At 47.3% G+C, this 17,613-nt stretch overlaps 6 protein-coding genes across 14 annotated transcripts; 5 read left to right on the forward strand and 1 right to left on the reverse strand.

Moving 5' to 3' along the window:
- Positions 1 to 61: 61 nt before the first annotated feature.
- LOC136185891 (uncharacterized) lies at positions 62 to 1,873 on the forward strand. Its single transcript, XM_065973103.1, has one exon. The coding sequence runs from the start codon at positions 94 to 96 to the stop codon at positions 1,597 to 1,599; it is 1,506 nt and encodes a 501-aa protein (XP_065829175.1). The 5' UTR covers positions 62 to 93; the 3' UTR covers positions 1,600 to 1,873.
- LOC136186037 (uncharacterized) lies at positions 1,635 to 2,822 on the reverse strand. The gene is made up of 6 exons (XM_065973280.1): positions 2,689 to 2,822; positions 2,441 to 2,594; positions 2,253 to 2,385; positions 2,018 to 2,191; positions 1,875 to 1,954; positions 1,635 to 1,821 (listed from the first exon to the last, which is right to left on the reverse strand). Exons 1-6 carry the CDS (start codon positions 2,748 to 2,750, stop codon positions 1,777 to 1,779), a joined length of 648 nt encoding a protein of 215 aa, XP_065829352.1. The 5' UTR covers positions 2,751 to 2,822; the 3' UTR covers positions 1,635 to 1,776.
- LOC136185820 (cyclin-dependent kinase-like 5) lies at positions 2,003 to 6,352 on the forward strand. Of its 8 annotated transcripts, XM_065973062.1 has the most exons (18): positions 2,935 to 2,950; positions 3,011 to 3,045; positions 3,095 to 3,140; positions 3,190 to 3,239; positions 3,300 to 3,381; positions 3,435 to 3,545; positions 3,608 to 3,672; positions 3,727 to 3,786; positions 3,840 to 3,930; positions 3,983 to 4,103; positions 4,157 to 4,225; positions 4,284 to 4,370; positions 4,433 to 4,612; positions 4,670 to 4,783; positions 4,835 to 4,880; positions 4,931 to 5,216; positions 5,274 to 5,385; positions 5,435 to 6,351. In XM_065973062.1, exons 5-18 carry the CDS (start codon positions 3,326 to 3,328, stop codon positions 5,723 to 5,725), a joined length of 1,689 nt encoding a protein of 562 aa, XP_065829134.1. In that variant the 5' UTR covers positions 2,935 to 2,950; positions 3,011 to 3,045; positions 3,095 to 3,140; positions 3,190 to 3,239; positions 3,300 to 3,325; the 3' UTR covers positions 5,726 to 6,351. The 8 variants fall into 8 exon arrangements, with proteins under 8 accessions (XP_065829095.1, XP_065829103.1, XP_065829111.1 ...); XM_065973023.1 differs by lacking the exon at positions 3,190 to 3,239 and having other exon boundaries at positions 2,003 to 3,045; positions 5,435 to 5,734; positions 5,784 to 6,352; XM_065973031.1 differs by lacking the exon at positions 3,190 to 3,239 and having other exon boundaries at positions 2,003 to 3,045; positions 5,435 to 5,734; positions 5,787 to 6,352.
- Positions 6,353 to 7,493: 1,141 nt separating this feature from the next.
- Positions 7,494 to 10,104, forward strand: LOC136190760 (ran GTPase-activating protein 1-like). Its single transcript, XM_065979022.1, has 14 exons — positions 7,494 to 7,640; positions 7,691 to 7,818; positions 7,872 to 7,931; positions 7,983 to 8,162; positions 8,222 to 8,356; positions 8,414 to 8,572; positions 8,628 to 8,741; positions 8,804 to 8,903; positions 8,960 to 9,159; positions 9,364 to 9,453; positions 9,504 to 9,615; positions 9,668 to 9,747; positions 9,801 to 9,922; positions 9,978 to 10,104. The coding sequence occupies exons 1-14, from the start codon at positions 7,532 to 7,534 to the stop codon at positions 10,054 to 10,056; spliced, it is 1,668 nt and encodes a 555-aa protein (XP_065835094.1). The 5' UTR covers positions 7,494 to 7,531; the 3' UTR covers positions 10,057 to 10,104.
- A 60-nt stretch (positions 10,105 to 10,164) lies between these two features.
- Positions 10,165 to 12,026, forward strand: LOC136190771 (restin homolog). Its single transcript, XM_065979034.1, has 8 exons — positions 10,165 to 10,715; positions 10,770 to 10,863; positions 10,919 to 11,001; positions 11,058 to 11,111; positions 11,171 to 11,269; positions 11,324 to 11,443; positions 11,499 to 11,596; positions 11,649 to 12,026. The coding sequence occupies exons 1-8, from the start codon at positions 10,182 to 10,184 to the stop codon at positions 11,941 to 11,943; spliced, it is 1,377 nt and encodes a 458-aa protein (XP_065835106.1). The 5' UTR covers positions 10,165 to 10,181; the 3' UTR covers positions 11,944 to 12,026.
- Positions 12,027 to 12,081: 55 nt separating this feature from the next.
- LOC136189505 (uncharacterized) lies at positions 12,082 to 17,563 on the forward strand. Of its 2 annotated transcripts, none has more exons than XM_065977484.1 (24): positions 12,082 to 12,186; positions 12,236 to 12,643; positions 12,771 to 12,859; positions 12,907 to 13,471; positions 13,528 to 13,944; positions 13,996 to 14,084; positions 14,153 to 14,401; positions 14,459 to 14,497; positions 14,549 to 14,641; positions 14,694 to 14,762; positions 14,815 to 15,061; positions 15,116 to 15,223; positions 15,275 to 15,322; positions 15,368 to 15,433; positions 15,482 to 15,588; positions 15,638 to 15,748; positions 15,800 to 15,949; positions 16,000 to 16,071; positions 16,121 to 16,213; positions 16,265 to 16,414; positions 16,465 to 16,536; positions 16,586 to 16,684; positions 16,736 to 16,882; positions 16,934 to 17,563. In XM_065977484.1, exons 1-24 carry the CDS (start codon positions 12,174 to 12,176, stop codon positions 17,153 to 17,155), a joined length of 3,723 nt encoding a protein of 1,240 aa, XP_065833556.1. In that variant the 5' UTR covers positions 12,082 to 12,173; the 3' UTR covers positions 17,156 to 17,563. The 2 variants fall into 2 exon arrangements, with proteins under 2 accessions (XP_065833556.1, XP_065833566.1); XM_065977494.1 differs by having other exon boundaries at positions 14,552 to 14,641.
- Positions 17,564 to 17,613: the final 50 nt, after the last annotated feature.

Consider the following 17,613-nt stretch of genomic DNA (forward strand, 5'->3'; position numbering starts at 1 on the left):
ATTATTAGTACCTACTGTACCAGGGCGGGGAGGTCCTCCAGAGACCACCTCCTCGCAGTAGCGCGCGCCTGCTGTTCCGGCTTGGAGTGAGTCATGAGATTTCTCCTTTGTTCTCTTCTACTCCTCGTTTGCTACGTCGATAATGGAACGCCAGATTTAATCGGCGGCTGCGCGGGAACCCAATACGGTTGCTGCTCGGACGGCATGACGGCATCGCGCGGTCCGGCCCCCAACTCGGGCTGTCCGACGAAAACGACGGCCGAATGCGCCAGCTTTCTCGCTGGCCTACCGCTCATCTGCACGACTCGCACGAACTGTCTCGAATTGGACTGCTATCTCGACGTATTCGGCTTCAGGATCGAAATGGACTTCATCGTTCATCGCTGCGCCGATCCCGTATCGGTCAACGTCACGGTGATCGTCGCTCAGCTCGGGAATTTTCATTGGACGCACGAATTCACCGGAAATACGTCACTGCAAATTCCCGGACTGGTGGTGCCGCTCGGCGCCGTCGGAACGGTTCGCGTGTCGGCCGACGTCCACGTCTACAAACGGGCCGACGATATATACATGAGTAGTCGAGTGCTCGCCTACATCGACAGTCCCACTCCTGGCAGTCGGCTCGTGCTCACGGACGAGACCGTTCTCAAGGACGACAAGCTGCCGGTGAGCACGGTCGAATGCAGAAATCGACCGCCCGCGTCCATGTGCTCTAATTGCAAAGCAGGCAATTGCCTGTGGGGTCTAGACGGAGGCGCCGTCTGCTACAAGTGTCCCGATTCGAGTCCGTGTCCCGGTTCACCCGTTTGCGGCAGCGACATTCGCTCGTACGATTCGCACTGCGCGCTCCGACGAGCCGCCTGCACGAAAGGCAAAGAGATCTCCGTTATTCACGCGGGTCGTTGCAGCAACAACGAACGACCGACGTCGTTCGAAGTTCTCACCGGCCTGCCGTCTTTGAAGGATCTGTTGGGAAACGCGAAAAAGTTCGTAGACAGTGCCGTCGTCGCGCTCATATTCAACGTGACGACGAAGCAGGCGAAGGCCTTCACGAAGGCTTCGATTGCGGAGAAGCTGAACGACACGTTGCCGTATCGAATCGTCGTGCTGAGCTACGCGGTCCACGTGCCGCAGGCGAACGTACCGGGCGATAGTCCCCAAGCTATGGCGACGTTTTTTGCCTATTACTTTCATTCGAATCAGGATACGGTCGTTCCCGTCGCCGAACTCATCAGTACCGTGAAGGTGAGGAGAGCTCAAGTGGCCCAAGCGCTCGGTGCCCCTGTCGCTGACGTTAAGCCTTATGATTCGTCGTTGTCGTCGTCGTCGTCGTCGCCGTCGTCGTCGTCGTCGTCGCCGTCGTCGTCGTCGCCGTCGTCGTCGTCGTCGCCTTCCTCCAAATCGAACACGTCTATTATTATTGCTGCTGTGGTGTCCGTCACCGGCGCGATTCTCGTAACGCTTCTCGTTTTGACTGCTGCGTACTACGTCAAGAAGAAGTCGTCGTCGAATCGGGCTTCAGATACTGTCTATTTGCCTGAAAACGACGTGGTGAACTTTGAATCGCCCACCTACGAGTCGGAGCCCTCTTCGACGTAGTAGGAGAGAGAGGATCGTTCGCCTAACGTTGGTCTATCTCTATATATCAAGTTTATATTTTGTGCGTAGAGGCTAGATTATTCCGATTTCTTTGTTTTGTTTCGTATAAGTGGGATCCCTCGCTATTTTTGTCTACGTGCGCTACGAGAGAAAGGTCCTTTGTTCTGTTTTTCCTTCCTACTTGTCTTTACCCTTTTGTTCGTCAGCTGGACGAGCGGCTGACTGAATGCCCTTGTTTTTAGAACAGTGCATTAGAATGAAATTTGTGTGTTCACCTTTGTGCGTCCGAAATCATTTTTGTAGCTTGTCCACGACGAGAGCTGCGGCTTTCGTTTGGACGACGTGGCCATCGGAACTACGCGTAGAGCACCAAAGTACGCACGTGGATATTTTATACCTACACTGTCTGTATACCTACCTATTCCTGCGGCAGGAACGTGTTTGACCAAATTGCAGCCGTAGCGACTCGTATTTCCTTGCAGTTCTGGCTTTATGATAGGCTCCTGATAGGCAATTCGCGTGAAGGTGTTGAGACTTTGAGAACGAGGCTTGAGTTGTTTTTTCAGAAAAGTTGGGACGTACGGCTCCACGCCTAGTCAATCAATGTTGTATATTGATTACTTAGTAGATCATAGAGAGTGGGTGGTGGTGACCTTGTTGAATTCCTCGATACTCCGTGTGATACGTCGTTTTTGTTCGATCTGCCAATTCTCGTTCAAGAGCGTCCACCGTTTCGCAGCGCTGGGGAGAACGCGGGTTGGAAGGAAATCGCCAAATAATGAAAGTCTGGAGAAATGAGGAGGTCTCATATTGACGGGGTTGGCGACACAAACATATGTACCTTTGGTGGGTGAGGATTATTGCGACGATCTCCTGACGCTGTACCAGACCGCATGGGTTTGCTTCTGCTCATTGGCTTCACGTCGTACTCAACAGAATAGACCGTTTTTGCAGCCGGCTGTTCGCCTTTGAAGAAGAGATCCGTCGACGGCGGTCTGCAACATAGAAGACGTGGTCGTCGTTTAACTTTTTTTACGTGCCTCGAAGTGCAATGTAAATGCAGCCACGCCTTTTTGACAAGTACTTTACCTGATTGGCCTCGTGCGGTAAGCCATTTTCTGTTGAAAATGCCTCTGATGACTCGTTTCCATTAAATTTCCTCCTCTCGCTCTCTCGCGAAAAAAACACACAGCGACCGTTTCCGTGTAGATATACGGGGCGCCCCGTCTCCAAGCTGGTGCAATCACGTGCGACGACAAGCGTGCGCAAATATGGCTCGGCTCTCCAGCTGTCTACACGCAAAACGAGTGAGAAATGAATAAATACGTCGTGAAACAGGTCATAGGAGAAGGTCTGCATAGCCAACGAACGCGCAAATCGATCGACATCGAAGATTCGGTTCTGTTTACAGGATCGTACGGCGTCGTGCTCAAATGCAGGCACAAGGTAGCTTGGTTTGCGTCCGCTGCACGCGTAATCATGTTCTTTGGCGAAGATAACAAAGGAACTGGTCGCTATCAAGAAGTTCAAGGACACGGAAGGTAGAAATTAGGGAGGAAATCATTTTCAGTATGCGGAACGCACGAGTAGTTTTTATTTCTGTGATGCTTGGGAAGGGAAACTGTAGAAACAATAATCTGGTAGAGAATTCGGGACGAAAGTAGATTTTAAAAAAATTATTTTAAGAGGTATAACTGTAGATGATTCCGAGGCTCGTAGAAACATTATGAGAGAGCTTAGTGTCCTTCAAAAGCTGAAGCAAGAGAACATTATTGGGCTAAAGTCAGTTTGAATGCGAGTCACTCTCCCGTTTCTTATGGAAGACTCTCTGGCAGAGAGGCGTTTCGGCGAAAGGGAAAACTTTATATGGTATTTGAGTACGTGGAAAAAACGCTGTTGCAAGTATTAGAAGAAAATCCTGACGGTCTGGATATAAAGAGTGTTAGGTTAGATCGGTTTGCGTTTATAGAAGCGTGGCTCTCATCATTTGGTACATACATATATATAGGTCATTCACTCATCAGCTTATAAAAGCTGTTGATTGCTGTCACCAAAACGACGTTATCCACAGAGGTTGATAAGCCAAGAGACTGCTCATTTTTTTGTCTGATACGCGTATTGGCGTAGATATTAAGCCAGAGAATTTGCTGATTGGATCAAGTGGAATTCTAAAGCTTTGCGACTTTGGTATGTTAGTAAACTTTGCACTAGGGGACCCATGCTTTGACGATTTTATCTAGGATTTGCTCGTTCAATGTCAACGCATGGAAGCGCTCCCTTTACTGATTACGTTGCGACGAGATGGTACAGATCTCCTGAACTTCTTCTCGGGTAAAAATTCTACTGAGAGACATTTTATAATAAGAGCATGTTTTCGTATTAGGTCATCGTATGGTGCACCTGTCGATATTTGGTCTATTGGTTGCATTATGGGGGAGATTTCCGACGGGAAGCCTATTTTTCCTGGCGAAAGCGAAATCGATCAACTGTTTGTTATTCAACAGGTAACAAAAATCAGGACACGTCATTTCCTCTTCAGTTATTCTTTTTCTCTTAGGTCATGGGACCCCTGCCTCCTGATCAGATTGAAGTGTTCTTGAATAGTCCTCGATTCGTGGGATTGAAAGTGCGTCGCGTGTGTGAGATTACATTAGACGTTGATGCTACATTTTTATCTGTGTTAGTTTCCTGACACCGGTGACCGGTCGAGGCAATCGTTAGATGAGCGCTACGCCTTATTAATGGACAAGCATCTGCTAGATCTGATGAAGGTTTTAGAAACTCTTTTCGTATTGACAGAACGTAATCTAACGAGCACATATCGTGCGTGTAGTCTTTACTTCAGCTTAGGCCTCAAGATCGACTCTCTTCCCGGCAGTGTGTCGAGCACGTGGCTTTTGGTTGTGCACACGTGGAGGAAGAGGTAGGAAAAACGAAGCAGTTTCCGAAGATGCTTCCTCCTGAACTGACGGAAGCGAAAAAGGTGTCCAAAGAGAAACCCAAGCCACAGAAGGTAAAGAAATGAAATACGAAGAAGAGAATTTATATATACAGATAACGTCATTTATAGCTCGCTAGTATTGTGACTCCTTTGCACGCTCACAGCTCAATGGAAGAGCCCACCGAGCATCAATCGTCTCCCTCTACCTCCCCAATGAATAGCCGAAAACAGAAGGCAGCCAAGGTATGTGGATAGATAAAACATCCCAACTGACTACTCTAATTTTTGACCAAGATTCATCACAAAACAAGTCGAAAAGTTAGTGATTTGGCCAGCACGGGTACACCGAGTCTTTTTGATTATTTTTCTAACCCTCACATGAGTTTTTAGCTCACACGGATTTGGGCGCTCTCTTTTTGGAATCAAAATCGAAAGTGACGGCGGGCGCCGTGCCGCTTGGTTCTGACGCCGATTTCAGTTCTCGTCATATGATCTCCTTGCTTCCCTCCGCTTCGTCATCGTCGTTTTCCCCGGTGAAAGGAAGTCTTGGAAAATCGTTTGCAGTTTCGGAGGGCAGAACAAGCCTGCCTTCGGCATCTTTCCTTTATCCCAGGAGAAAGCCATCTGTCGATTCACAACGTTTTTACAATAAGATGTCAAGCCTATGTCTACCAAAGTACAAAAAAATAGAAGGAATGAAAGTAAGGCTATGTACCTGGCTCCTTTGCTTTAGGACCTTGGATACATATTCTGCCAGTGGGGCGACATTTCCCAACCTAAATCACTCCTATCCTCCACCCAAGATTGCAACTGATAAGAAAAGGAGACCGTTCAATACAGCACTGGTAGCGCGATCTTATTGGTTCTTCTTTGGTAGTCTAGTTGAATTTTTAGACCGGTCCTCTATCAGAACTTCCTTCCCCTCCATCTCCAACTCCGCGTCTCCATCACAACCCGACTGACGCTGTTTTTGGCTCGTCTTCTGCTACTCGATCTGTTCCACCTTTACGGCTTGACTTGCTAACCTCTCCCGTTGCTGAACGCGGGATTCCTATTGCTGGGGATAAGCTAAAACTGAAGCCGCTTTTGATTCCATCAGATAAGTACGACGGAGATGCAAAGCCATTGGCAGGTGGAGACAAAGATCGAGCAGGAACACGGGGACAGCCAAATGAAGAGACATAAAACCTCTAGGTTTATATATTATCTTAATTATTAATTAACAATTACCGCTTTTTTCTAGAAGATTGATTTATTTAGCATAATATCCACTATATAAAGTCGAGAAATATGTATAGCCATGAACTTGGAAACGACTGGCAGTGACTGCACGGCGGCGCTCTCGCCTCGCTTTTTTCTAGCGCGCGGTATACGGCGCGCCGCCACTGCCGCGATTTTTCTTTTTTAGATTACGAGACTCCCGCACACCGTGAGCTACATTTTCCCGGTGATCTCCAATGGGGGAGACGAAGGACGGTCTCAGAGACTCGATCCGAGACGTAGATAATCAAGAGCCGTGCACATCCGCTGCAACTCTCGTCTTCGCTGATGTCCTGTTCCTTTTGCGAAGCTTCCTTTAGGTCTGAACACGAAATCGCGGCCATCAATTTCGGTTCTGCGCGCATTTCTCTGGCAAATCATGAAACGCGCTACGAATGTTCGCCGCTTGTCTCTGCTTTCATAATTCGGTCAAGCTAAGCGAGAATCAAGTCCGAGATGAGTTGCGCGACGGCCATACGTTTATAAGTTGTGCACATTTAATTTTATTTTCACGCATCACACAGCCGTTTTATACTCGTGCAATACTAAATAATATATGTCTCCTTCAGCGCGTCGCCTTTATCGCTGCCGTCCTTTTCATGCATCGTCGCCGTCGTTTTGATTTCTTTTCTTTCCTCTTTCTCGATCAAGTTCTGTCTTCGTCATCGTTTTCCTTCAGCGTGCGACCTAAAAATTCTAATTAGTCACTGCCAAGTAATCCGTATACGTACCTTTTGGTTGCGTCCGTATTAGCGTAACCCAGGCTACACCGCGCGGAGGTTCGGACGCTTCGTAGCCCAGGGAAGTCTTCGCAAAGCGATGACCCCCTTCCAAAAAATATCGGGCGAGTTGCGACGTCATCGGCCACCCCAGCAGTACCCACCTGGATGAGAAACGGCCCCTAATACCGAGTCCCCCGGTGCGCTGGTACCAAACCCTTCGGTATGTCTTCCTGAGAAGAACCGGGGCTTGAGAGGTGGAGAGCGGCTGACCACGGTTTGTAGGAGTTGACAGAAAAGACGTGCAATGCCCAAACCGAAGTCTCCTGAGCCAAATCATCCTCAGTCTAATCGTGCCTCTCGGGTGAGAAAAGTGCCGGCAACCAGGCCATTTATGAACACCCCCTCCGAGCCGTACCCACTCTGCCTAGCGCGGATCGTGCTCGTTGGCAACAATAAGACGTTGGCGATCTTTTTGCCCAGTGCGTAAGCCGAGGCCGAAACCCCCCATCGCCCTGCTTACAGGCTCCGGCACGGTTTACCCGTGGGCCACGCTGATCCAACGATCCAGACTGCCTTTTGCCAAGCTCCCGAGCCAGTCCGTCAAGGACGAGACGCAGATTGCTCCGCGCCGCATCCACCCTCGGCCGCAACTGAAGGAAATCGGTGTGCGCTTCGCTTTTGAACAGTGTAGCCCCACCCAGCGCGCTCATTGGTCCGCTGTGTCACGTGCTGTGACGTGCAGCGCACTCGTTGGTTCCTTCGAATAGGTGCGAATTCGTAAACCGGTTTCAATACCGGTTTGACTATTGATTGCATCATGATTATAGTCAGCAGTTCTATTTTTTGCAATGAAATGATGCAAGATTTCACGCTCTACGTTCAAGATGACGAAAAATGCCTCGTGGTCACCTTTCCTTCTTCGTCTTACGCTTCGTATTATCGAAGTACGTGCCAGGCTTACGGTTCGATTTAGCGGCACCACGTGTCAAACGGTTATCCGGGTTTGAAAATGGCGCACGAAGATCCACTTCGGCAGTTTCTCCGTCTCCCTGACGTTCCGCGAGAGCTCTCCGTCGATTTTTCTGGTCGATCGTTAAAGCTAAACGGTGCCGAAGACGGTAAGAAACTCGTTGGGCCGCGTATCGAAACAAAAGCGAGAGTTCGCTAGCCGAACCAATCGCGAAAGCGATCAAAGAGCACGACGGCTTGACTCTACTGCGATTATCGGGAAACACGATCGGCGTCGAAGCGTCGGCAGTCATAGCCGAAGCGCTGGAGTCGAAACCAAGCCTAAAAGTAATTTCCCCGCGGTCACGGGTCGCGAAGACATAATTCTATACGTTCTATAGTTCTCTCTTTTGAGTGACATGTACACGGGAAGATTGCGTTCAGAGATACCGCCGTCTTTGGTAAGATTTAATCGAAAAACATAAATTCAATTAAATGTATTTTTTCTATAGAATCATCTTGGCGGAGCGATGATTCGATCCGGATGTCGTCTCGTCGAGCTGGATCTGAGCGATAATGCATTCGGTCCGGATGGAGTTCGAGCTTGTTTAGACCTGCTCGCCAGCTCGGCGGCATACTCGCTTCAAATTCTCAAATTCAATAACAATGGCTTGGGAATCGGTGGAGGAAAGGTAAAGGAGAACGGATGTTGTATTCATTGAGACAATTATGTATCTCTCTTTCTTCACAGCTTCTTGCTCAGGGACTAATAGACTGTCACAGGAATGCTAGTGGTGCCGGAGAGACGTTCGCTCTCGCAGCTTTTGTGTCTGGGAGAAATCGGCTCGAGAATGAAGGCGCAATTGCTCTGGCAGAGGCATTCAGAGTGAGTCAATAGTATTTGCTACGTTGAAAATAACGCTTCTCTCAACTTTGTTTCTAGATTATTGGGAGCCTGGTGTATGTGTCTATGCCACAGAATGGAATTTGCGCCAAGGGCATTTCGGCTTTGTCCGATGCGTTGACTTACAATGAAGGCTTGAGACACTTGAATCTGAATGACAATACGTTCACTGAATCTGGAGCTCAAGCCATGGCTAAAGTAGGAATAGTGGGGAGAAGATTTAAAAATTAAGTATGGCAATACCTTTTTTCAGAATCTTTCACAGCTGCAGAACTTGGAAATTATAAATTTCGGCGATTGTCTGATGAAGTCGGCCGGATGTAGGGCTCTAGCGAACTCTCTCAAGGAGAGTCACGCAAAGCTTAAGGTGACCTAAAAAAAAAACGTTCTAATTAGAGAGGCCTATTGTTCTTGTTGACTGTACTGTAGGAACTTTATTTGCCGTTCAATGAAGTGAATAAGGAAGCGGCGCTGGATTTGGTTCGCTCTCTCGCTGGAAAACCAGATCTGAGACAGCTACACCTCAACGGTTTGGATTGTTGGACTGCAAGTCAAAGAAAAAGGACATTGTACTTTCTAATCTAGGCAATCAACTCGGCGAAGACGGAATCAGGGAAATCCGAGATGCCGTCGAAGACCTAGGATTGAGCACGAAGGACATTTTGGATTCAATGAGCGACGACGAAGGAGAAGAGAGCGACGAGGAAGAGGAAAAAGAAAACGACGACGTCAACGCGAAGGATCCGAATCTCAATACGTCTTCCGCTCTTCCTCAAGTCAAAAAAGTACGTCTACACGTAAGCTGTTCTCGTTAAGTGATTCGGACTTACGTAGGGGTCAGTAAGTTTGAAGACTAATCCAGAGAATACTTCAGAACTATGAGTTTGTAGAAGTGTTATGTAGTTGAAGTATAGAGACGAACTCCTTTGTTGGGATTCTTTCTTTGCGTATTTTCCTGAAGATTGATTTGCATCCCTTGATTGTTGCAGAACGTGCGCGAGTTTCTTCAAAAGCCGTCGGCGGAATATCTAATGGATCTAGGCTCGAACAGAGCCGATTTGTTCAAAGCAGAACTAGGAGTAGGTTCTCGATAAAATTATTTTATTTTTTGAATAGGGTTTCTGTGTAGGATGAATGTCTCGCCAATCCAAGGAATGCGGTGTCGGCGTTTTGTACGGTATCGTCGGTAATTGCAAAAGACACCAGCACCGAAGTCATTGAAGCGGTCAATAAAATATCAGGTTAGTAAGTATTGACATTAATTAAATAAAAGTGACCTTCGATAATTTGAAGATGTGCTCTTGGAGCCTTGCTTTTGCTTGAAGCCTGAGCTCATGGCAGTGGAGATCTTGGTTCATTTAGGCCTTCTTAAGGTTAGCTTCTCTAAATTGTCCGCGTTTCATCTCTCATAATTCCGTTTGTGTAGTCTGAAGATAAAATGAAACCCGTCAGCAATGTGTACGGGCCGCTGGTTCTTCTGAAACATATCATTCGCGAGGATTATTGTCCCAAGTCGGTTATAGACACGCTGACAGCGTTTATGAGCAAGTAAGCGTGGCACGTGCATGCGAAAATATATAAAGAAATGACTTGTGTTTGTAAGGCCGAATCCTTCGCTTGTCGCTGTTCAAAGCGAGATACAGGACCTTCTGCAAGCACTGCAAAATGTGAATCGTAGATAGTTTGATTAGAAGTAACGTTTCAATAAAACTCATATATATTGTCCGGGACTCCGTACGGAATTCCAGATGACCGGAATCTCGCTTCTGATTGGACGCCGATCGGAACTCGACTTCTCGAACGATCAATGCAGGTCGGCGAACGCGTCGTCGTTCCGCGATCGTCGAAAAGCGGCGACGTCGATCGCCACGGCTGCATTCGCTATCTCGGCGAAACCCAATTCAGCAGCGGCGTGTGGTGCGGCCTCGTTCTCGACGAGTCGAACGGAAAAAACGACGGTTCGATCGACGGCGTCAAGTATTTCGACTGTCCGCCCAATCGAGGCCTCTTCGTACTCGCCGCGAAAGTTCGCCCGCTCCAAGAGAAGAAAAAACACGTCGCATCGTCGCTTCTGCCTCGCGGAAAAAGAAAAACAGCCGCGGCGACAGCGCCGCCACCGCCGCCACCCCCACCGGATCCGAAACGCAAGCCCGCGGCGCAGAGGAAGCCTCTCGGAAGGACGAAAAAGGGGCTGGGCATTGGTAATGCATCTGCCAGACCGAACGCTCTCAAAAGAACGAAGGCTCGCGCTCCTGCGAGCGGGGACGCGAGGAAACGGTGGTTGGAGGTGCAGTCGGGCTTCGTCGCGATGGCATTGAGCGTCGCGCATCTGGACGAAAAGGCGAGCGAAATATTTAGTTGCGTTTTCGGGGCTAATTTAATTTTGAAGATACAGGTTCTTAGTCTTCGGAAGGCTTTATGTCAACTTCGCTTTGATCATAGGAAAGAGAGGGAGGAGGATGAGCGTATTGCAGAAGAAAAAATTGCTTGTGAGGAAGCATTTTATTTTCGAGCTTTTTAATTATTTAGAGTTTTTTGTCGTAGCCTTAGCTTCTGAGCATTGTCAGGAAATCAAACTTCTTGCTCGGGATTTTGAGAGGGAGATAGTACTACTCGAAGAAAATCGGGTAAGGCTGTATTTCAGCATAGACGTACAGTAGATGCAACGATGTGCCCTATGTAGGATGAACTAGCCAAGGAGAAAAACCAATTGACAGATACCAGACAATCCATGCATGTATGGAAGAGAGAGACCATTTTAGATACAAAGGCTTTCTAACTAATGTAATTGCGTAGGTTGAGATAGAAAACTTGCGGACAGAGAATGACAGTCTTCACGAGGAAATGGAATCATGGAAAGAAAAGACGGAATCTGAGTGCCAGGCAAAGATAAAGGTGAATGTGCAGCGGGAAGACGAGACTGTTCGTTCAAACGTTGTTCGTCTTTAGGAAGCGATTGATCGGTGCGGCTTGCTACCGCAGGAATTAGAAAGTCTGAGAACCGTATTGGCGATGAAAGACGAACAGATACGAGAACTGCGTCTCACTGTGGCGTCTCTGCAGGACAAAGTATAAACTGACATGTTGAGAATGTACTAGTAGATCATTTGTTTTTTTTTACCAGGCCGATGGTGCGTTTGAAAGCCAACGGAAGTTGAGAACTCTGGAAGAGAAATGCGAGCAATGGGAAGCCCGAACTGAACAGCAGAAGGAGAGTCTACGGTTTGTGAAAAATCTCTCTGTTTTTCTCTCGCCGTCAGTGAAGAGTCTCTAGACTGCAGAGTTCTGAGGCGGAGAAACTGCATCTAGATCTTCAGCACGAACGTCACGTGAATCGACTACTGAATCAGAGCGTTGACGAGTTGCAGTGGAAATTGAATCAATATGAGGATGATGATGATGGTGGTGGTGGTGGTGGTGACGATGAGGGCTCGTCAATTCCAAAGAGAAGTTTCAGTGTTTCTTTATCAGGCATTAATCCTCCCTCGTTTCTACTCAGCCACGGAGAAGAAGACTTCGAAGAGAGTGGAAGAAATGTTGATAGTAGCGAGACTAACAAAGAAGTATAGAAGACAGAGCTCTGATACTGCAGTACATATTTAGCAACAGTGGATATAAATGCATTGAAAAACAGCGAACGAATCGCATTAGACAGTTCACTCCGCCTCTATCTGCACTTGGGGTATTTCCCTCGCGTAATCCGGGCCAACTACACTAAGGCACCCGGCAGGGCACCCGGTTCTTGAAGACTTTTTCGCGTCTGTCGCCCCTTCGAGGCGCTTTCGTTTCGACGGAAACTATGGATAAGCAAAGTTCGCGCGGCTAACGATCCGGAACTTCTTGCAAGGGTTCCCTATTTAGGTCCTCCAGCCGTTTTCGTGTCGTATTGCGAGGAAGATAAGAAAATCGGGCTCGGATTGATGCGCTCTCTCATCGACGTCGGTTTTCCTACTCATCAACTGACGTTCGAGGCCTTCAAGGCTCACAGAGAACAGCTGGACGCCTATCTGACGAAGAGCACCTTCTACTTGCTCGTCTTCAGTCGGGATTACTTCAGCGACAAGGCGAAAATCGAAGAATTGAGCATGATGTTCACTTCTCGAATCCATTCTCCGGGGAAAATGTCTCTACCGCTGCTAATTGATATGGACGTCAGCGATTTGCGACTTCATTCGCCGCTTTTTGCTTCTCTCATGTGCAGAAAATTTCGCCCAGGAGATGATAAAGTAATTGATGTTGCAAAGGATGTCTACAAACTGACAAAGAATAGTAAGAGCGTTTGTGTACTTTTGGTAAAGATAGACAGAACATGCCGACGTAGTCAAAATTTGATGCATCCGTTAGAGTTTTTTCTGAAAAGATAGCGCGTTTAATAACTGGCCTTCTTCTTCTACAGAAGGCTATGTGCTTCCTGTCAGTAGTGAAGAGTGGAATTGGGAAGATAAAGTGGTATTTGCCCCCGATGGTAGACTGCACACAATACAGGTACAATTTACTCAAGTGCTGTTCTTCAAATAACAATATTTTCTCAGACGGTAGACGCTTCTGGAGAATTCCGTCTTCGCCGCGTTTTTATCCCGTTGACAGACGAGGAGAACGACATAAGGGGAAGTCTCTTTGTAGGTTCTAACACAGAGGCCTACCGTGATTTGCCTCAACCGCTGAAAGTCAGACGCTGCACGTCCTCGCCTGAATATCTGGAGGACCTAGTAGTGGAAATATTAGAAGAAAATCTGCGTGAACCGAATCGCGCGGACTTTGGCAGCAGAGGAGGAAAAAGTACTGACAGCAGTATGCTCGTCAAAGGCTCGGGCACGGTCGACTCGAGCACAATAGTTCCGGTTCTTCCCACGTCACCGAAAAATTCAAAAGACGTAACGAACGTCGAGTCAGATGGATTAGCGAGACCTCAACTCGTTTTCTTTGAATCTTCGTCATCGTCGTCGATCCAGAATGAGACAGTGCATGACTCTGTTTCAATACGTACGAGCCAAAACCAAAAGACGACGACGACGACGACGACGACGGCGACGGCAGCGAAGATGACGGCGACGACGGTAATGAAAAGGACGGTGACTTGTACCGTTCCTACCGGTGGTGAGAATCTCTTACTCTTTGGTGTCTATGAAATGCTTTACATGCTGTTTACCCAGATGTTCCGTCCGTTTTTCTCTGCTACTGCGAGCAAGATCAGTCATTTGGAGAAGAGCTTGCCAGAGACCTGGAAGACTTAGGTTTCAAAGTTTACCACCACGGTTCATCGGAATTGATCCCAAAGAAAAGGGCACTGGAAAAAAGTCTTAAAGAATCTACATACTACATGGTGGTCCTAAGTCAAAATTGCTACCGTGACGATAATAAAACAACGCAAGTGGACTTGGACAATATCTTTCACCAGTACTGCGAAAACCGCAAGAAAAACACGGTCTTGCCAATTCTCTTGGGCGACTTGACTCCCCGAGAACTTGCTACCAAGGATCCGGTCTACAGTCATTTGGCAGCCGTTCGTTGCGAAAATACTGACGAAGATCGAAAGAGGATAGCTCGGATGTTTGACGAAAAGGCTGGCGGTCTGTCATTTGTAGACTTAGCCTTCATAATGTCTTATGCTTTTGCTCTAGGAAAACTGCATCGTGAAGTTTGGTCTTGGCATACCGAAGGGTCGCGTTTGACTTTTCGACCGTCTTGTCACCGTTTTCGTCAAGTGCAGGTACTGTCGCTAATGTGCTGCTTTGCTTTGCTTTGTGTAAATGGTTGATTTTTGATTTTGATTTGTAGACTGCATTTCTTCAAAAACCCGTTCAAATTGTGTATGAACATTTGGATGGCGGTTGTCTGCCTCTCGGCGCTCGTCTTGCAACTTCCGTTGACGAGCGGTCGAGTCAAGAAACGACAGTCGAGCACCACAAAGCGATCAAAACGCCAAACTACATACTAGAAGACGACGAGGGCGAAGATAGACAAAATTTCTCTGCACAAGCTGCTGCCGCTATTGGTAAACCTGCGACTGCACCTATTCACCAAACGGTGATTTGCGTTCCTGTATGTGCTTCGAAGCATCTAACGCTTTTTTGCTACTCGCAGATACCGCGACTTGTTGAGAAAGACAAGCCGGAAACGTCGGTAAGACCTCAGACACATTTTGCAAAGACTTTTGATTTTATAGATACAAAGCAGGTGCTATCGGAGTCGACTCCTCGTGCTGAAACATTCATAGGAGCCTCTTTTGCCGCAAAAGAGTCTACTACCACTACTACGAGCCGAAACGTAATATCTCTTATTTTTGGTTGTTGAAGGGTTGACACTGTCCTCTATCTAGCCTTGTGTTGATGCGTACGCCCGCCGAAATATCGAAAACAGTTTAGGGATCTCGCTGACTACTAGGAAAGTAAGTGATGCAAAATGTCTAGCAAATTTACCCTGCAAAAGTCTTCTTTTAGGGCGATGATCGTCGTGTTCTAATTAAAAGAGTCCGAGAAGGAGCCGATACGAATTTGGAAATGGGTGACGAGCTCCAGTCGATCAACGGCCAGGACGTTGTCGGTCTGCCTTATGACGACGTTAAGAAACTGGTTGCGTCAGCTCCGAAACTTCAATTCCGCGTGATAAGACGTGGCGGCAGCAGTAGCCAAATCTCGTCTCGTGTGCCGAGCATGACTCAACCTGTTAACTCAACTTCTCAAACCGGTAACAAATTCTTTCCCTTGGAACGAAGTGTTGGAATTTTTGCGGTACTTGTAGCAAAGCCAGAAACTTCTTTGCAATCGTCTTCCGTTCCTCCTTCAGACCTCGTCTTGTCTGCTTCGCCGTTGGCGACGCAACCTGATCGCCCAAATTCTTCTAAAGCCGGTAACGATTCCTTTGCTATGACATTTGGGTGTGTTGATTTGTGGAGTTCAGTGGAGCCTGGACCTCCTTTTCAACTACCGGCATCCGTTGAGTCTGACTGTACGTTCTAAGCTATAATACTTGAAGGTCACGCGTTTTGTGTAGTTTCGAAAGAGCCTCCTTCTGGAGAAAGGCTCGACTTACCGACGCATCACGCGGTTATTGAATCTGGTGTGTACTCTCAAAGTCTTTTCCATTCTTTAGCAGTGGCTTTTTCAGTGACGACAGACTCAGTTCCGGACGGTGAATCTACTGGTCAAATCGAAAAGAAGCATTCTGTAAAAGTCATCGAGGAACAGTCAAAACGAAAACTAGGAAAAGGACTGGTGAGTGAAATTACACAGTATCCGCAGGCGCGTAAAACTCGGCTTGTAGAAAGATGATGATGATGATGATGATAATGATGATGATGATGATAATGATGACTCCGTTACGCAGACCGCAGGAGAAGAGGCGGAAAAAATCATGATCAAAGGCAAAGGACGGGTAAGTGAAACAACGATGTGTATAGAGACAAGGAATTCTCTCGACTTTTAGGAACCTAAAGATGATGATTCGGCTACTCAGATCGTAGAAGAACGCGAAGAACAAATTTTGGTCAAAGGACAGAAGGATAAGAAGGAGCAAGAGGAGTCCGTTACGCAGACCGTAGAAGGACGGGCCAAACAAACCGTGGCCAAAGGGCAGGTAAGTGAAACACGGCATTGTATACGCAGGCGAGTAATATCAACTTGCAGAAAGACGAGGAGGTCTATTCCGCTGTAAAAGTCAGCGAGGAACAGTCAAAACGAAACCTAGGAAAAGGACTGGTGAGTGAAATTACACAGTATCCGCAGGCGCGTAAAACTCGGCTTGTAGAAAGATGATGATGATGATGATGATAATGATGACTCCGTTACGCAGACTGCAGGAGAAGAGGCGGAAAAAATCATGATCAAAGGCAAAGGACGGGTAAGTGAAACAACGCTGTGTATAGAGACAAGGAATTCTCTCGACTTTTAGGAACCTAAAGATGATGATTCGGTTACGCAGATCGTAGAAGAACGCGAAGAACAAATTTTGGTCAAAGGACAGGAGGATAAGAAGGAGCAAGAGGAGTCCGTTACGCAGACCGTAGAAGAACGGGCCAAACAAACCGTGGCCAAAGGGCAGGTAAGTGAAACACGGCATTGTATACGCAGGCGAGTAATATCAACTTGCAGAAAGACGAGGAGGTCTATTCCGCTGTAAAAGTCATCGAGGAACAGTCAAAACGAAACCTAGGAAAAGGACTGGTGAGTGAAATTACACAGTATCCGCAGGCGCGTAAAACTCGGCTTGTAGAAAGATGATGATGATGATGATGATGATGATAATGATGACTCCGTTACGCAGACTGCAGGAGAAGAGGCGGAAAAAATCATGATCAAAGGCAAAGGACGGGTAAGTGAAACAACGATGTGTATAGAGACAAAGAATTCTCTCGACTTTTAGGAACCTAAAGATGATGATTCGGCTACTCAGATCGTAGAAGAACGCGAAGAACAAATTTTGGTCAAAGGACAGAAGGATAAGGAGCAAGAGGAGTCCGTTACGCAGACCGTAGAAGGACGGGCCAAACAAACCGTGGCCAAAGGGCAGGTAGGTGAAACACGGCATTGTATACGCAAGCAAGTAATATTCAACTTGCAGAAAGACGAGGAGGTCTACTCCGCGGAAGGATCAAATGCCATCACCCGCGATGCAGAAGTCGTCGTAATGGGTCAACAGAACACTGTGAAAATTCATCATCATCATCATCATCATCACTACGGTCACAACGGTTCAGCAAAGAAAGAGACAGAAAGCATGGGCGCCGGAGCAGGTTCGGCAGACCTGGCAGCTGCCAGACGAACCTCTTGCCATATTTTATAATGATTTTGAGAGTGGAGTAGTAAAACCACTAAATTGCGCGCATTAGGCGAAAATCGCTGACGAGGAAAGAAGTCAGCGGACAAGTTCCACTATGGTTCCACTCACCAAAGGCTTCGATTTTCCCAAAGGAGCTTTGGATCAAAAGGTGAGAAGCGTTTGTTTAGACCCGAGTGGTGCGAGAAGTTTTGTTGGCTTCATTACAACGTTGCGCTTGATGCTGCCTTCTGCTACGTGTGCATGATTCTAAATCTTAACAAAGATAAATTAGATACATTAGACTTAGTCGTAATCTGCAATGAGTTTGCAGAAAGTGAACATCGCCTAAGTTTATTAGTATGTTCTGCGAAGCGCGCGATTTTTTGCCGGAACAATATGAAAACTCAAAAGGCGTCCGGGGCCCCTGGAAAGTTGTGCGTTGTGCGGGGGAGGGGGAAGTTGTTACGTATATTTACTCAAAT

Source organism: Oscarella lobularis, chromosome 1 (genome assembly GCF_947507565.1).
Source record: "Oscarella lobularis chromosome 1, ooOscLobu1.1, whole genome shotgun sequence".
In the NCBI taxonomy this organism is placed as follows: domain Eukaryota; kingdom Metazoa; phylum Porifera; class Homoscleromorpha; order Homosclerophorida; family Oscarellidae; genus Oscarella; species Oscarella lobularis.

Bases quoted from the DNA above. Each gene is read 5' to 3' on its own strand.
- LOC136189505 (XM_065977484.1), top strand. The intron at 15,224-15,274 runs GTAACGATTCCT...TGTGGAGTTCAG, and splicing joins CCCAAATTCTTCTAAAGCCG to TGGAGCCTGGACCTCCTTTT. The intron at 15,323-15,367 runs GTACGTTCTAAG...CGTTTTGTGTAG, and splicing joins GGCATCCGTTGAGTCTGACT to TTTCGAAAGAGCCTCCTTCT.
- LOC136190760 (XM_065979022.1), top strand. From the start codon at position 7,532: ATGGCGCACGAAGATCCACTTCGGCAGTTTCTCCGTCTCCCTGACGTT. The intron at 7,932-7,982 runs GTAAGATTTAAT...TTTTTTCTATAG, and splicing joins CAGAGATACCGCCGTCTTTG to AATCATCTTGGCGGAGCGAT. The intron at 8,742-8,803 runs GTGACCTAAAAA...ACTGTACTGTAG, and splicing joins AGAGTCACGCAAAGCTTAAG to GAACTTTATTTGCCGTTCAA.
- LOC136186037 (XM_065973280.1), bottom strand. From the start codon at position 2,750: ATGGAAACGAGTCATCAGAGGCATTTTCAACAGAAAATGGCTTACCGC. The intron at 2,595-2,688 runs GTAAAGTACTTG...TCTATGTTGCAG, and splicing joins TACCGCACGAGGCCAATCAG to ACCGCCGTCGACGGATCTCT. The intron at 2,386-2,440 runs GTACATATGTTT...TCATTTCTCCAG, and splicing joins ATAATCCTCACCCACCAAAG to ACTTTCATTATTTGGCGATT.
- LOC136190771 (XM_065979034.1), top strand. From the start codon at position 10,182: ATGCAGGTCGGCGAACGCGTCGTCGTTCCGCGATCGTCGAAAAGCGGC. The intron at 10,864-10,918 runs GTGAGGAAGCAT...TTTTTGTCGTAG, and splicing joins TGCAGAAGAAAAAATTGCTT to CCTTAGCTTCTGAGCATTGT. The intron at 11,597-11,648 runs GTTTGTGAAAAA...AAGAGTCTCTAG, and splicing joins CAGCAGAAGGAGAGTCTACG to ACTGCAGAGTTCTGAGGCGG.
- LOC136185891 (XM_065973103.1), top strand. From the start codon at position 94: ATGAGATTTCTCCTTTGTTCTCTTCTACTCCTCGTTTGCTACGTCGAT.
- LOC136185820 (XM_065973015.1), top strand. From the start codon at position 2,914: ATGAATAAATACGTCGTGAAACAGGTCATAGGAGAAGGTCTGCATAGC. The intron at 3,141-3,299 runs GTAGAAATTAGG...GTATAACTGTAG, and splicing joins GAAGTTCAAGGACACGGAAG to ATGATTCCGAGGCTCGTAGA. The intron at 5,217-5,273 runs GTACAAAAAAAT...CCTTTGCTTTAG, and splicing joins TCAAGCCTATGTCTACCAAA to GACCTTGGATACATATTCTG.